We start from the raw sequence: 16,523 nt of genomic DNA on the forward strand, positions 1-16,523 counted from the left end.
GTCTCCTTGTCTGTAAAAATGAGAAAAATAGTATTACCTATACCATAAAGACATCATGAGCAATTAAACAAGCTAATATGTATAAAGAGCCTAAAACTGTGCCTCTCACATAGCAAGAGTTCAAGAAATGATAGCTATCATCATTATGATTGCTATTATCATTACCAAGGGCTCTGGAGAAGGAATTTCCAGGTTGTGGGAGATTGGAAATTATCTAACTTCCTGGATCATCACATTCACCTTTTACAAAAGAGAAGCAAACTAGATTATCGTAAAGATCAAGCTGTGATGATCCTGGCCACCACTGCCCTTTTCTGGATCATGCCCCTCTGTCTTCCAGCCATCCTTGCTTCTACTTAGTTGTCAAATAATCCTTCCTGTCCCCAAGACAAAATATTGCTCTGTCCTAGGAGACATTTGCATTTTATTTATTTATTATTATTTTTTTCTTTGAGATAGAATCTCTCTCTGTCGCCAGGCTGGAGTGCAGTGGATCTTGGCTCACTGCAACCTCTACCTCCCAGGTTCAAGCGATTCTCCTGCCTCAGTCTCCTGAGTAGCTGAGACTACAGGCATGCTGCACCACCATGCCCAGCTAATTTTTGTATTTTTAGTAGGGATGGGGTTTCACCATGTTGGCGAGGATGGTCTTGATCTCTTGACCTCATGATCCACCTGCCTCGGCCTCCCAAAGTGCTGGGATTACAGGCATGAGCCACCGCACCTGGCCGACATTTGCATTTTAATATGTATTCTGAAGGACCAAATAGCTGTTAAGGCTCAAAGGAATTTTAGTTTTCTACTTGCGGAAGTTCCTTGTCAAGAAGAAGTAAGGAGTTTTCCTGTACTCTTGAGTCACTTCACATTGGCTGTGACTTACTCTTCTGCAAGAGCGGGACATGCTGCCCACATGTGGGGGCATTGTTCGCTTATAATACACTGTGAACATTGTGAACGGCACCCCCATCAGTCCCAGTGGGCCCTGCTTTTTTCGACATTATTTTATTAAGTAGATAATAGCCACCTAACCCAAACACGAAAAGGTTAGCAATAGTTCTTCTCCAACTTGAGCTAAGCCCATTTAATTACCCATACTGTACACCTCTGGTGAATCTGTCACCCCGTGCAAGATCTGTGGGGAGGCACAGAAAGGCATGGCAAGGCCCTCTTCTTTATGGTGTTTAGGAGTCTGTCTGGACAGCGAAGACACCACCACCAGAATGTTACCCCTGAACCCCCGGGCAAACGCTCCCTCGTGGAACTGTGGGCCCTCACATCTCGCCTCAGGGATTTGTCACTTCCTACTCGTTAACCACAAGGAAGTCACAGACTCCTTGGTTGGTAGAATCTGAGCTTTTTCGACATCTCCTACAGCCCTGGCACAGGCCAAACATAGAGCAAATGCAGAGAATGAAGACATGAATAACTAAGATCATTTCCTCTTCTGTATTTTTCCATGGGACAAATACTACTCAGAAAATAACCTAGCAAAATCCAAATGCTTTCATGTGAGGCGCGCTTCTTCCATTGCTTCATTTCCTGTAGTGGGTACCAAGAGCAGCTGGTGTCATTAAAAAGAGGGAGCCAGGGGTTCCCAAAGACCAAGTGGCCATCTCCTCTGTACATTTTGCCGAGAGCGCATCAGGCCAAAGTCTGGCGCATCAAACTTTGGTAGTTTCCCATCCCGGCTCCCAGTTGGCTCCAAGAAAGAAAAGGGAAATGAAACTCATGTTATCACCATAGCTGGAAGGGGCCCAGAGAGGGTTCTTCTATCTGGCAGGAAGGGTGTTAAGAGTGGCTACATCCTGTTTGTGCCTGCCTAGTCATGAAGCTTCCCAGGACTTCCTTCTCAGTGGCCTTGTTTTTCTTCCAGATCTATCCTCAGATTCCCTGACATTCCTTTGTCTTTTGTTACAGCTCTGGGGCATAATCAAGCAAGGATACAAATGCAAAGGTAAATCAATGTTATTTTGTTAAAATTTTTAAAATGTGACATTTTGGTTAAGAATCAAATTTGGTTAAACTACAAAAGCTCTTGACATTATTCAGAATTTCAGTCTTTTGGGTCAATGGCAACTGAGAATGATTGCCTCTGAGGAGGAGTTCCTGGAGTTTTGGAGAGCTAAAATTGGAATTTTATAGCTTGTTACAAACCACTCTTATCAACACACATAAATCTAGTTCTTTTGAATCAGAGGCATCCAGTTAAGGTGGGAATTCTGAGTGGGACAAGCGTAGCTAAAATACTGTATATAAGAAATTTTTCCTTCAAAGAAAAACACTACTTACTATTTCTATAATCCATAGGCACTTCTTCCCACTCACACTTAGCTATTCTTTTCTCTACTAAATCACATAGATGGTAACAGAAAACAAGGAGAAAACTTAAAATGTATTTTTGTCCTTTTCAGTGAATGCATTCCTCTATATTTCCCATTTAATTAAGTTTATAAACAATTGAATCAAATATATTTGACAAATGCTATATGCATGTATATTAAGCATTTAGGAATGTGTTGCTACTTGTACATATATGATCAAGTACACATTATTGTTGTTTAAGAAGTTGCTGGACACTATGCGGACAGTTTATATGGTTCTTTTAAGAATCTTACAATGCGTTTGAAAAATATAATAAAACTACAAAAAGAAACATCTTAATCACAGAATACCTTCAGATGAATGTTGTTCCCCTAGGATGCCTTTTTTCTCCAGTTATTTTCCGGTATTTGCTCCTCATTTTGCATGAACAAAAAGCTTCCCAAATCTCAATGGAAGCCACTGTTTAATGCTCAGAAGTACCTTCCCATTAGTGCTTCTCTATCACTTGCCTTGGTCTAACTTAGATTTTTACTTTCAAGCAGCAAAGATACTGCAAGAACTTATTGCCCAGCAGTGAGTCATTCGTTTTATTCTGCTTTCTATCCTCATACCCTAAAATACACACACACACACACACGCAGTTTTATAAAGATGAAAATATATTATACCGTTGGATTATCTCTTGTATTTTCTTAATGGCATATAAAGTGAAAAAAAAACTAATTAAAATAAATTGAACACGTCATTAAGACTTTTTGGAAACAAGATCACTTAGGGGAAAATGGGTATTGGAAATAGTTAGAAAGGTCCTCTTTGACGGTAGGAGAGAAATGATGATCTCTATTCAATGATTCTCAGTGAAGTGTAGGACCCTCACCACAGGAAATAATTGTGAACCACCATCTGAAGTGGCCACATTTTTCTACCCCAAGTAGTAATTAACATTCTATTACCTTATCGAAAACATCCTAATGGGCAGTTTCACAGACTCTGCTGCATGCCCTTTCAAAGCCATAAGCAAATACAGAACATATTTACTGAGCATCTGCCCGTCTTGTATTCTGTTTCTATACAAAGGAAGGAAGCAGAAGATGTAATCACTGGCCCTGAAAGGTTTTGGAAATGAAGAAGAGTAAAAAAGTCCAGACAAGTGCTGAATGGAGGAACACCTCACAATAAATGATCAGAGGCAGCAGTTGGCCTGGGAGAGACTAGAAGCTGAGGCGTCTTGCCCTCATCCTGCCTTAGGCTCTCTTTGTGGGGATTCCATCTAAGCCTGGGAAAGACTCTCAACCCCATTTGATTTGCATTTAGTTTTGGGCAAAGGCAACTGACCTCTCAGGCTGGACTCTATTTGCTCCCTAGGCACAATTGCTCATTAGGTCCTCAATTGCATAGAGAATCAAGCTGAGCAAACGTAAGAGAACTTTCGGAACCTCAGGAAGGCAAGTGTGGACCAACGGCCCCTTTCCAGATGCTAGACACACCATGTGGGCCTGAGCTCAACTCTGAAATTCAACACAGAAACTGGGGTTGGGGAGGGGAGGGCTGAAAAATCAAGTGCCACCCTGGAAACTCAATCAACATCAGACACACTAATCATCTGCAACACCCTTGGAATTTTTCAGACTGTGGAGCCAATTGTCACAAACAGTGCAAAGACCTCCTGGTTCTGGCCTGCAGGAGATTTGCCCGGGCGCCCTCCTTGAGCAGTGGTCATGGGTCACTGCCTGGAAGCCCCTCGCTGCCCCCAGGTAATGCCCTCTACCTTCTTTGCTGCCATGGTCTCTCTCTGCTTGCCTCCTCACACTTGGACCTCATTTAGGTTCTGGGTCTAAACCCAGTCAGTCTCTCTAAATGCTAAGGCCTTCTTTAGGGTGAGCAGCAGTGGCTAAACCCTTGAATCATCCTTGCTTCTCTCTGCTTTCCAGTCTCAGGAACATGTAGCTTGCCTACGGCTAATTGAGTTCTGTTCCTCGTCGGTTCCTCTAGGACCTTGCATGCCAGACTCGCGCTGTTTGCACTCTCCTTGATGCTTTGCTATCAAGCAGTCAGATGTCAAATAATCACCATCCTCTTTCACTTCCAGCACAGGATGAGGTGTTTGAGTTCCCTGGAGTCACTGCTAGACACAGGGATTTAGACAGCAGAGCCATCACACTGGTTACAGGCTCTTCTCGCAAGATCTCCGTGAGGCTACAGAGGGCCACCACCAGCCAGGCCACCCAGACTGAACCTGTCTGGTCAGAGGCTGGCTGGGGGGACTCAGGGTCCCACACCTTCCCTAAAATGAAATCCAAGTTCCATGACAAAGCAGCAAAGGACAAAGGCTTTGCCAAATGGGAAAATGAGAAGCCCAGGGTGCATGCTGGTGTGGATGTTGTAGACCGGGGCACGGATTTCGAACCTGACCAGGATGAAGGAGAAGAGACCAGACAGGATGGAGAGGTAAGTGCTAGGTCAACCCACAGAGAAAACCAGAAGAAGGAGGCTGAAAGTGCTGAGAGGAGCGTGACAGAGGGTCTGGGGGGCAGCCTGGTAGTTCTGAAAGCAGAATGGTTGGGAATGAAGACATGTATCGCTTTTAGTCTTGCCACTGGCTACCTATGTGGCCCTGGGCATATGTTTCTTCTTTCTGAATCTCAGTTTCATGATGTAAAAAATTGAACCAGATCAAGTTCTGAAACCTAGTGAAGGCTGTCGTGTATGCGTACTGAAATGATGCCCCAGAAGCCCATGACTATATATCCAAGATACCAGTACACAATACAGATCAGCTTGGTTTTCCAAGCTAGCACCAGGGCCAGAGTCAAGAAAGGCAGTGGAAGCAAAAGACTTTTCGATAAAGGAGAATTGGAAACTTTTGACTGTACTCAAAAGAAGCTTTTGACAGCATGATGGAAAAGGGGGTGGTAAGAATCAGAGATACACGGCCCTTGAGGATCTCTAAACCAGGCTCTGCCTCTGCGTGAGCAAAATCATGCAAAGCAAAGTAGGATGCAGATGGAATTTGTTAGAGTATGCTGACATAGAAATTGATTCAAGATGGAGTTAGATAAATTTATTAGTTAACAGTCTATAGTGTATTAAGAGAAAGGATTTGAGAAAATTGGCATCATATTCCTAACGTTTAAAGCAATGTCATGGAGGACAGCCATTGCCGCCCTGTCAAATCGTTCTCATAAACAGAATATTGGGTTAGGCAGAGATCCTACTGGATCAAGCCAGTGCTCTTTAGTCTTATGGGTGGTCCTCCACATTGCACTCTTCAGGAGACCTAAACACACCTCTCCATACGTCACTCCAAGATGAGAAAAACTCCAATGACCTTTAACCAGAAATCCCCCTAGTTCCTTCCTGATTGAAGGCAGTACATAAGGAGGCCACCCATTAGCTCTGGTCATACAAAGTTTATTGTAACTTTCTGCTGAAACACTTTTTTTGTTTCTTATAACATCCACTTTTAAAAACAGCTTTGAGATATAATTCACATGCCATGAAACTGACCCATTTAAAAGTATACAATTTAGTATACTTTCAGTATGCTTTTAGCATACTCACAAAGTTATGCAACCATCACTACAATCTAATTTTAGAACATTTTCATTATTCCAAAAAGAAATCCTACACCCATGAGTAGTCACTCTCCCCCACCTCGCCCCAGCCCTAGGCAGCCAACTAATTTATTTTCTGTCTCTATAGATTTGCAACACCCACTTTATTTTTAACATTTCCCCCACTGATCATCTTGGCAACTGTATCAGTCCTATCCCCCCACTTCTTTTACTGGCCTAGCACAGTTCAAGCTGGGAATATAAACGGGAATAAGAGAAAGATCATGATTTGGTGCCAACAGCTCTTAACCTGACGTCTATTTAATGACTTCAGGGGGTTCATGACAGCACTTTATACTTTATGTAAAATTATACATGAACATATGCTCACTTCTGGGAAGAGGAGTCCATGCATTAAACAGATTCTCATGCGGGTGTGTGATCCAAAAAAAGCAAAGAATCATCGTGCAAGAAGATTTTCTGGATTCCCTGTCTAGTCACCCCGTACACCAACTCAGCCTGCAGAGGCTATTTCCATGGGTGCTGTAGCTGCCCCTGGAATCTCAGAAAAAGAGCTTCTCCAGGTTGATGGCAGGACGCCTACCAGAGTGCTCAGGATGGCACCCACCTCATGGGCATCTTTGAATTCAGAGGAGAACCTGCTTTTGTTAAACAAATAGTGAAATTGGCCGTGAGCTCACTACTATTGGCCTCTCACAGTTCAAGTTACTTAAACTGTGCTTCTGAGTTAGGAGAAGTTCACAGCCTATTGGGTGTAAGACAATCACATAGGTAAGATTTCCTGATCATTAATCTCTATAAGGAAATATAAACAAGTATCTGGGTTTTTAAAAAAATTTAAATTTGTTTTCTGGAAATTGAACTTTTATATTCAAATGCTCTCTTATCCTTTCTGTGTTCTTATCTCTTTTTTTTTTTTTATTTTTTTGACAAAGTCTCACTCTTTCACCCAGGCTAGAGTACAGTGGCGCAATCTCGCCCCGCTAGTTTTTGTTTTTTCAGTAGAGACAGGGTTTCACCACGTTGGCCAGGCTGGTCTCGAACTCCTGACCTCAGGTATTCTACCTGCCTCGTCCTCCCAAAGTGCTGGGATTACAGATGTGAGCCATTGTGCCTGAACATGTTTTTCTCTCTTAAAGCACAGGGATGATTCACTGACCCCAAGTATTTAATTCATCTGTGCTAATTAATGAAGGAAGTATGCTCTTACATGAAATGCATATGTATGGTATATAGTCTCAATCCCATTGAAATCAGTAACAAATGAGATGTTTGCCCTGTTTAGGGAATAAGCAAGAAGGAAAAAAAAAATGACAAAATTATACCCAGGGGTTGAATATGTAGACAAAGTAGTTTTTAAATTTAAGATTTTTTTTTTTTTCTGCCAGGCGAGACCAATAAATGGCATTAGGAGCACTGACCTACACATTTATTATTTAGTATCAGATGATGTTTGTGAGTCCTGTAGTTAAAAACTGTAGAACGCAGAAAAGGTACTTGTGTTTGTAATCCGTGTATTTCCTCCAACAGAGTTCCAGGATTTATACTCATTTTAAAATATAAGGGTATGAACATTTTTTGTGGCAGTGTACCTCACTCACCAATGACCACAGAGCCCCTGCATGTCAGAACAGGTCAAGATTACTCTCTTGGCAGTAAGAATACATGTATTTCCTTTAAACTTCTTTTATTTTCCTTTATCTTCTACTAAATTAAATTTAGTCAACAAATATTTATCATAAAAGCATTGGGAAATGCTGACTAAATAAAATGGAATATGTTTGTGAATATATGTTATATACATATATAGTCATACATATGTACATATACATATGTAGATTGACAGGTTTTCTCAGTGCCCTTATGCACTAATTTACACTGTGGATTTCTAAGAGGGAAACCTTTTAACAAGAATCATTTTGAGGGACTAATGATTTGTGGTATACCCTTAAAGGTCAACATCCTAGTTGGACTCCATATAGGAGTCTTCAAGAGTTCATGTGCTAGGTGAACTACGTGATCTCTCTCTCTTTTTTTTTTTTTTCTGAGACAAGCTCTCACTGTCCCTTAGGCAGGACTGCAGTGGTGCAGTCATAGCTCACCACAGCCTTGAACTCCTGGGCTCAAGGGATCCTCCCATCTCAGCCTCCTAAGTAGCTGGGCCAGCAGGCATGTGCCACCACACCCAGCTGGTTTTTATTTATTTTTTGTAGAGACGGGGTCTTGCTATATTTACCAGGCTGGTCTTGAACTCCTGGTCTCAAGTGATCCTCCCACCTTAGCCTCCCAAAGTGCTGGGATTATAGGTGTGAGCCACTGCACCCGGCTACCTATGTGATCTCCTAATTCCCACTAAATCCTGAGACTATGAGGTACTGATCATTTCAGATATTCCCTCAAATTCATCTGAAAAACTGCTTTCTAGGAACATTCTTACTTTGTTACACGAGATCCAGCCATGCAATAGGTTCCAATTTGTGTTTCAGGATGGCTGACTTCAGGCTGCGGAAACTGAAGGCAATAATGTTGGCTTTCGGAAGGGCAAGATGAGAAACTCTGAAGAAAGCTCTGACTCTCAGGAAGTTATCTGGAAAGATACCTGGATGTTTACTGCCTTGGGACACTGTGGGATCTCCATGTTTGGACTATGGGACAGAGAATTGACCCTAACTATGAACTATTTATTTCCTGCTCCCCTAACCCTAGTTAAGTGCCACAAAGACTGTGTTATGTAGTCAGAATTTTTTTCACGTATCTTTCTCTAGAGCCATTTATATACGGGTGAAACGAAAGCTTTTTTGCATGTACTTGATTCTCATTCTGTAAACTCAGACTTCGCTTTTTTTGTGAGAATATCCTTTCAATACTTTTGTAAACTTTTGTGTGTGCTGTGGCGGGGAACAGTTAACAAAGGTAACAAGGAGATGATTTAGAGGTTTTTTGTTTGTTTGTTTGTTTGTTTGTTTTTGGTGTGCCTTTTGGATGGGACCAGGACTTAACATTTTCCTGAGGACAAGGAAGCTCTTCAGACACTGGAATGCAGTGATTCTTCTAATGATGGTCAACTGCAATGAGAAGCTATTTACATTGTTCCTACCATACAGTTGCTATGATATGTAACAAGTCACACATGTATATATCACACAAGTCTTACCAATTCTGCATCACTAGGAAGCTATGGCATGGTCGTGAAAACTCTCCTAATACTTATAATAGCCATGGAAGAAAATTATGCTTGTCCCTTCTGACTGCATTAAGCCATCTTTCTTAAGATTCCTGAAGTAGAAATAGCAATTAAGAAATAAATTCAAGTTTTGAAGGTTAACATTTAGCAGAAAAACAAACCATTGAATCAGCTACTAGGTGATATGCAAAACAACCATCAATTTTTTAAAACTCAAGAATTTCATGAAAAAACAAAGAAACAAAAAAACAAACTTTCGGTTGTAAAAGAGAACCCTTGTTCTCTTCCTAAGAAACGGCCTTCCACAATTAAAGAATATTCATAGAAAGAAAATAATCACAAATCATATTTGATTAACATTTCATTTAAGCTTTTAAAATATCAATCTTTTAAGTAGCTCCCATTTACCCAAAATAACTAGTTCTGGTTCTATTTCTTCCATGATTAGAGGAGAGAGAACTTGATTCAAGATACTGAGAAACAGAGATGGGACTGAGCTTGTGAATGACAGGAATGATCTGTTACCAGGTGACTAGTCGGAAACTACTCCACAGAGGTGCACTGGTCTGCATTTGGGGGCTAAAGTGTATATATTCCATTTAAAATAGAATTTGTTTGTATTTGGGGCAGTCTTCAGTAAAGCCTTTCTCCTTTCTTTTCTCCACTGAGGACAGTTCTGCTCAGCAAAATTGTTGAGTACCTGTTCTGGCCAGGTTCCATGCTATATGCACAAAGTTAAGAAAAACTTGGTCTTGGCCCTTGGGAGCTGACAGCCCATGGGCATTAAGGCAAAGTGGTTCCAGTGATTTAAAATATGGTTCCAAATATGCTAAAACCAACTTGTGCCAACCAGATTTACGGATTGGAAATACTGCAGATGAAGTGATCAGTTGAGGGAGCTGTGATTAAGCTGGATAATAAGAGAACACGCCACCTGTGAGCACTCAGAAGGCAGTCATCCCTAGATGTTGGTTTCATGTATATTACACTATCTGCTACTACCCATAAATGCAATGATATGTATGTTAACAACATTAAAAACAGAAAACAGCAATCTAAGTACAGGAAAGCTTTTTTGTGTGTTTAAAAAAATGGAAGAAAATTCAGGAAGAAACGTGTTAATAAACATTGTACTGTTCTTTTGCTTCTCAAAGGAATTATTCACTTGCCACTTTGGTTATTTTTGAGTTTTCATACATAGGAAGTTTTATATTGTCAGCCTTCCTATGATAAAGATATTAAATGTAACGAGTAAAAAATAAAAAAGAACAAATAACTGTGTATATACATATATAAATTACATATGTGCCTATATATTGTGTGTGTATATACACAGTAAGTCCTCATTTGTCCATAGATTCTTGGAAACTGCTACTTTAACAACTTGAAGTTGGTCTTGAAACAACTATAACAAGACCAACTTTTTTTCTCATCAACGTTGTAATGAAAGGAAATTGAATGAAATCACCTTGTGGAGGACCAGTTTGAACACTTCATTTGACTTAAAGTTGCTGTTCTCAAGAACCTACAGACCATGTTAAGTGAGGACTTATTGTATACACGCATGTGTGCACACACACACACACACACACACACCCCTACCTATTATTACTTTGCTGAAGAATAATTTAAGTCTATGACAAAACTGCCTTATAATTTTGATTATATCATTTACTGACAACCAATGACTCTGATGTTTTCAATCTATCAATTTCCCATAATCAGTAAAATAAACAAAATAGGCAAATCCATGATGGGGCAAAAAGAACAATCACAATTGACTCCTCCAGACCTTAATTTTGTAGGTTTGATGATCACTGTCACCCAGAAAATTGAAAGAAAAAACAAAAGCAAACTCTTAACTATGAAAATGAGGTATGAGGGCAGGATTTATTAAATGTTTTAATTGCATCTTCATTGGAGCATCTACGAATTGACGGATGCTTTCTCAGATCTGCCTAAACCAGAGAAGCCATGATTGGTTATTTGAACCCTTATGTTGAGTGGATATCCTCTGAAGCAATAATGTCCCCAGATTTTCATGGTAAGTCTGTACAATGGACAGAGGAGTTTGCAATTTAAAAATGAAGGCAGGACTTCTACAGAAGAGAATGTCAAACTGTTATTGATGGTAGGAAGCTTAATTATTCCTAAGATAAATGTCTTAATTTTGCCAAATATAAAGCTCTAGAATGACTGAGGAAATCAATTCAGTGAAACCGCACCACAAAAGTGTACCTTTAGCACGCATTTCCCAACCAGATTGAAATCTCATCTTGGCTGCTTATAGTCATGGAATCCTGGGCAAGTCAGGTACATCTATTTGAGCCTCAATTTCTTCATTTGAAAAAGAGAGATTTCACCACCCTCTTCAACTACCTCATAGAGTTTTGGTAAAGATCAGGTCAGATAATATATGTAAAAGTATTTGTAAAGATCTTATGTTGTTATTATTTTGCAGTTAAGCAGGATTCTTCTCTAAAATTGTTTCAAGAGCCCAGATTTTCTGTATATTACATGGCTGTGTATTTGGAGGCTCTAAACCCAATATTTAACTAAATTTTCTGTTAAAAAAAAGATTTATGGTGGCTCACGCCTATAATCCCAGCACTTCAGGTGGCTGAAGTGGGTGGATCATAAGGTCAGGAGATCAAAACCATCCTGGTTAACATGGTGAAACCCCGTCTCTACTAAAAATACTAAAAAAAAAAAAAAAAAAAAAAAAAAAAAAAAAAAAAAAAAAATTAGCCAAATGTGGTGGTGCACACCTGTAGTCCCAGCTATTTGAGAGGCTGAGGCAGGAGAATGGCATGAACCCGGGAGGCAGAACTTGCCGTGAGCTGAGCAGAGATGGTGCCACTGCACTCCAGTCTGGGCGAAAGAGCAAGACTCTGTCTTAAAAAAAAAAATAAAAAAACATTTAAACAGAAGTATTAATGAAAATAGTCAAAAGAGATTTTCTTATTTCTGGCACTATGTGTGTGTAGGATTAGTTCTGGTTTGATTGTAATACTGACTAGTCTTGTCCTGTTTGAAAATAGACCAGCAAGATTAAGAAAACAAATGGGTAAAATGTCAATGAAGTTAGAGAAAAATCCATATACTGGGTATATGTAAATGGGATAAAACACAAATATATTTAAAAGGCTGGCTCTTAAAAGAATTTATTAGTTTACTACAGGGAGACAGGAGGAAAACAAATGCTACTTTTTAAAATAAAAAGCATCTACTTGATAACTGGAATGTCTTTTACAACTATTGAAGCTGGGTAAGTATAGGAAACTACTGGGCATTTTAAGCCTTAATCAGGAAATGGCTTCCTCCTGGCTGCATCCAAAACGTGCTGGCCTAAGTCTAGAGAGCACTCAGACCTCAAACAAAAATGATTATCTTGTGTCTTAAAAATGTTACTAGCATATCATGTTGGAATTCATGCCCATTCAGAATCTAAGTGACATGCAGTTTATCCACAGGAGCATAAAGGAAGAATTACTTGGAGCATTCTACAAGGCAACTGGCCTGAACACCTCAAAAACAAAATATCATGAACAGATAAAGGAGGGAAAGGGCAATTTTGAATCAAAAAAGATTGAATGAAACACAATAGTGAAATGCGATGTTACAAACCTTGATTGGATTCTGGGTCAAATATTGAAGAAAGCAGTGGCTCACGCCTATAGTCCCAGTGCTTCGGAAGGCTGAGGCAGGAAGACTGCTTAAACACAGGAGTTCGAGGCTGCAACGAGCTATGACTGTGCCACTGCAATCCAGCCTGGGCAACAGAGCAAGACACTGTCTGGATTAAAAAAAATAATAAAAGAAAAAAGTAAAGCAGGCATTTGCGGGGGCAACTGGAAAGATTTAAATATGGAGTATAGGCCAAGTGCAGTGCCTCATGCCTGTAATCCCAGCACTTTGGGAGGCTGAGGTAGGCAGATCACTTGAGGTCAGGAATTTGAGACCAGCCTGGTCAACATGATGAAACCCCTGAAAAAACTGCAAAAAATACAAAAATTAGCCAGGCGTGGTGGCGCACGACTGTAATCCCAACTACTTGGGAGGCTAGGCAGGAGAATAGCTTGAACCAGGGAGGTGCAGGCTGCAATGAGCCAAGATCATGTCACTGCACTCCAGCCTGGGTGACAGAGTGAGACTCTGTCTCAAAATAAATAAACAAACAAACAAACAAATAAGGAGTATATATTAATTGAACTATTGTATGAATGTTAACTCACTTCAGTGTGGTAACAATTTTATGGTTATGTAGGAGAATCTCTCTTTTTAGGAGAAGTAGTTAGGGATAGAGTATCAATATTTGCAACTTTCAAAGGGTCAAAATTTTTTAAAAGTTTCTTTTTTTTTTTTTTTGAGACGGAGTCTCGCTCTGTCACCCAGGCTGGAGTGCAGTGGCCGGACCTCAGCTCACTGCAAGCTCCGCCTCCTGGGTTTACGCCATTCTCCTGCCTCAGCCTCCGAAGTAGCTGGGACTACAGGCGCCCGCCACCTTGCCCGGCTAGTTTTTTTGTATTTTTAGTAGAGACGGGGTTTCACCATGTTAGCCAGGATGGTCTCGATCTCCTGACCTCGTGATCCACCCGTCTCGGCCTCCCAAAGTGCTGGGATTACAGGCTTGAGCCACCGCGCCCGGCCTAAAAGTTTCTATTTGTGCAGAAAGATAAAAAGAAATGTGGGAAAATACCAAAATGTTGACTCTAGGTAAAGGGTACATAGATGTTCATTGTACTATTTTTTAAACTTTTATAAAGGTTTGTGATTTTTTTAAAAAGTTGGGGGAAAATAAATCATTATTCCTTTTCTTACTGGAAATCATTTAAAAAAGCATCAATGAGAATAAAAACAAAAAACAATTTCAATTTTCAGAAAAAGCTGGTGAGAACTGAAATCCTGGCCCAACAAAGGAAAGATGGTCAAGAGCATCAGGGACTTGCAGGAAGGAGGACAAGGACTGACATCGCTCTGGGAGAGAAGGATTCAGTAGCTGCAAGTATTTAAAACACATACACAAGGCCGGGTGTGGTGGCTCACCTATGTAATTGCAGCACTTTGGGAGGCCGAGGTGGATCACTTGAGGCCAGGAGTTCAAGACCAGCCTGGTTAACATGCTGAAACTCCATCTCTACTAAAAATACAAAAATTAGCTAGGCATGGCAGTGCATACCTGAAATCCCAGCTACTCAGGAGGCTGAGGCAGGAGAATCGCTTGAACCCAGGAGACGGAGGTTGCAAGTAAGCAAAGATCATGCCACTGTACTCCAGCCTGGAGTGAGATTCCTCCTCAACAGACACACACACACACACACACACACACACACACACACACACACACACACACACAACCAGGCTGCAGCAAATATCCCGCTCAGAGAGAAGGAGCACACTCTGAAGTGCAAATCCTCAATCCTTGTTTACAACAGAAGAATCAAGGACATGTTAGCCGGTGGCAGGAGCTTCCGGGCCTGTTTGGTTCTGAGAAGCAGGAGAGCCAGGGCACACTGACAAGCAATATTTGCTAGAAGCAATCTGCCTCTGTGACAGCAGAATGCCAGAGGGTCTTTATGATGAAAAAAACAAAAAATCCCATAGTTGCCAGTGCCCAGCAAGATGTTAAGACTAACTGAACTCACACTCAAAACCTAGGATCGTAAGAGAAATTTGACCCGGCCTGAACACTACCCTGGTTCCTTCCCTAGAGGAACTTCCCACAGATTTTGAATAAAAGCTCAAAATTAAAACAGAGGTAAAACCAAAACCAAGGGAATATGAGAAGATAAAAAGAGGACAGTTAGACAGATGTCAGAAAACTCACCAGAGAATAAAATTGCTACAGAGCATATGAAAATTGTTTCTCCAAGAATTAAAGCTACTTAATGAATTCCTGCTTCACAGAAATCATGGTAATAATAAATGCTTATTGTTTTATGTTACTAGGTATTAGGGTATTTTGCTACACAGTACACATGAATATAATATCCTACAAGGCAATTAAACCATAATCTTTGAGGTTATCTTCTCTACTAGACAGAAATAATTTACACCTCTACCTGATAAAAATCTGTTGCATCTTAACGATTTTCTGGAAGTTAGAAACTGAGACCTAATCCTCAGTAAACAGTAAATGAAACAAAATTACATTCCCCTAAAGAAGGTTCCTATATCTCTGTACTATTGACATTTGGGGACAGAGAATTCTTTTTTGGGAAGTGGGAAGGGGGCTGTCCCTTGCACTGTAGAGTATTTAACAGCATCCCTGGCCTCTGCCTTCTGGATACCATTAGCACTTCCTTTATAACTAAAAATGTCTTCAGACATTTCCAAATGTCCCCTAGGTGACAAAATTGCTCCTGGCTGAGAACCACTGTCCCTGCATCAGAGTCACCTGAAGGTTTGTTAAAGCACAGATTGCTGGGCCTCATTCACAGTTTCTAATTCTGTTGGTCTAGGCAGGGCCTGAGAACTTGCATTTCTAAGTTCCCAGGTGATGCTGGCGTGGCTAATGCTAGTTGGGTACTGAACTTGAGAACTGCTTCTAGAAAGTCAGATGGCTCTCAGGCAGGTTTGTTAGACACTGCTGCAGAATGACACCCAAAGGACATACAGCCATCTTCTGCCTCATTTCCAGGTTTTAGATCACTTTTTTCTTTTCTGCAATCCTTTCTAAAGAGGAGTGTAAGGTGAAGGCAATTCTACATAAAGGTCCACATTACAGCAAAATTTTAAGTCTTTCTAAATATTAGCGTAAATGCAAAAACCAAAGCAAAGAGACCCTATATGAAAGATGTTTAAAAGTTATAAAAATAGAAAACAGAACTTAATATAACAGAACTAAGCTCAAACTGTTATGCCCAGACCGTTTATTCCCCGAAGAAGACCACCAGAGTCCAGTCAAAGCCAAGCAGCAAGGATCTTTAATGCAAGTTCGAACTTGGTCCCTCCGTTCTACAACATACAAGAGGGCCCCGAACGATGCATGTGCCCGCTTTTTATAGCCCGATGTATACAGGATATGTAAGGTTACAGAGGAACAAAGGAATTATTTTGGTCGCAGCATCACAATTGGTTAATATTCTAAGTTATACATTTAACAGTTTTCTATTTGTTCCCGCACATTTAGTAAAACTACAAATGGTTGTGACCTTATCGGGGGCTCTCTAGGTGGTGTTTCTGAGATATATGGGGGGATGTGTTTGTGTTGGGCTCAGGAAGTTGGGACAAATAGAGGAATGTGTTTGTACTGGGCCCAGGACTGAGATATATGGCAGACACCGGTAATTAGAACAGAACAGAGCAGGACAGGGACTTTCACAACGTTTGTCCTTACAATGTCTGGAATCTATAGATAACCTAATCGGTTAGGTCCGGGGTCGATCTGTAACTAGGCTCAGGGCGCCGCCCGGGCTGTTTGCCTGTGGACTTCATTTCTG

The 16,523-nt window shown here is 40.7% G+C and overlaps 1 protein-coding gene across 3 annotated transcripts in view; it reads left to right on the forward strand.

The window, feature by feature from the left end:
• RASGRP3 (RAS guanyl releasing protein 3) overlaps window positions 1-10,238 on the forward strand; it is a 130,475-nt gene extending 120,237 nt beyond the window's left edge. For 2 of the 3 annotated variants that reach the window (XM_010372400.2, XM_010372401.2), the window contains exons 15-18: window positions 1,918-1,954; window positions 3,951-4,076; window positions 4,412-4,770; window positions 8,384-10,238. In XM_010372400.2, the coding sequence (XP_010370702.1) occupies window positions 1,918-1,954; window positions 3,951-4,076; window positions 4,412-4,770; window positions 8,384-8,392 (531 nt within the window). In that variant the 3' untranslated portion in view covers window positions 8,393-10,238. The remainder of the gene's footprint in view (window positions 1-1,917; window positions 1,955-3,950; window positions 4,077-4,411; window positions 4,771-8,383) is intronic. The other variant, XM_030921282.1, reaches the window with a different exon arrangement.
• The last annotated feature ends 6,285 nt before the right edge of the window (window positions 10,239-16,523 follow it).

This window comes from Rhinopithecus roxellana, chromosome 17, assembly GCF_007565055.1.
Source record: "Rhinopithecus roxellana isolate Shanxi Qingling chromosome 17, ASM756505v1, whole genome shotgun sequence".
In the NCBI taxonomy this organism is placed as follows: Eukaryota; Metazoa; Chordata; class Mammalia; order Primates; family Cercopithecidae; genus Rhinopithecus; species Rhinopithecus roxellana.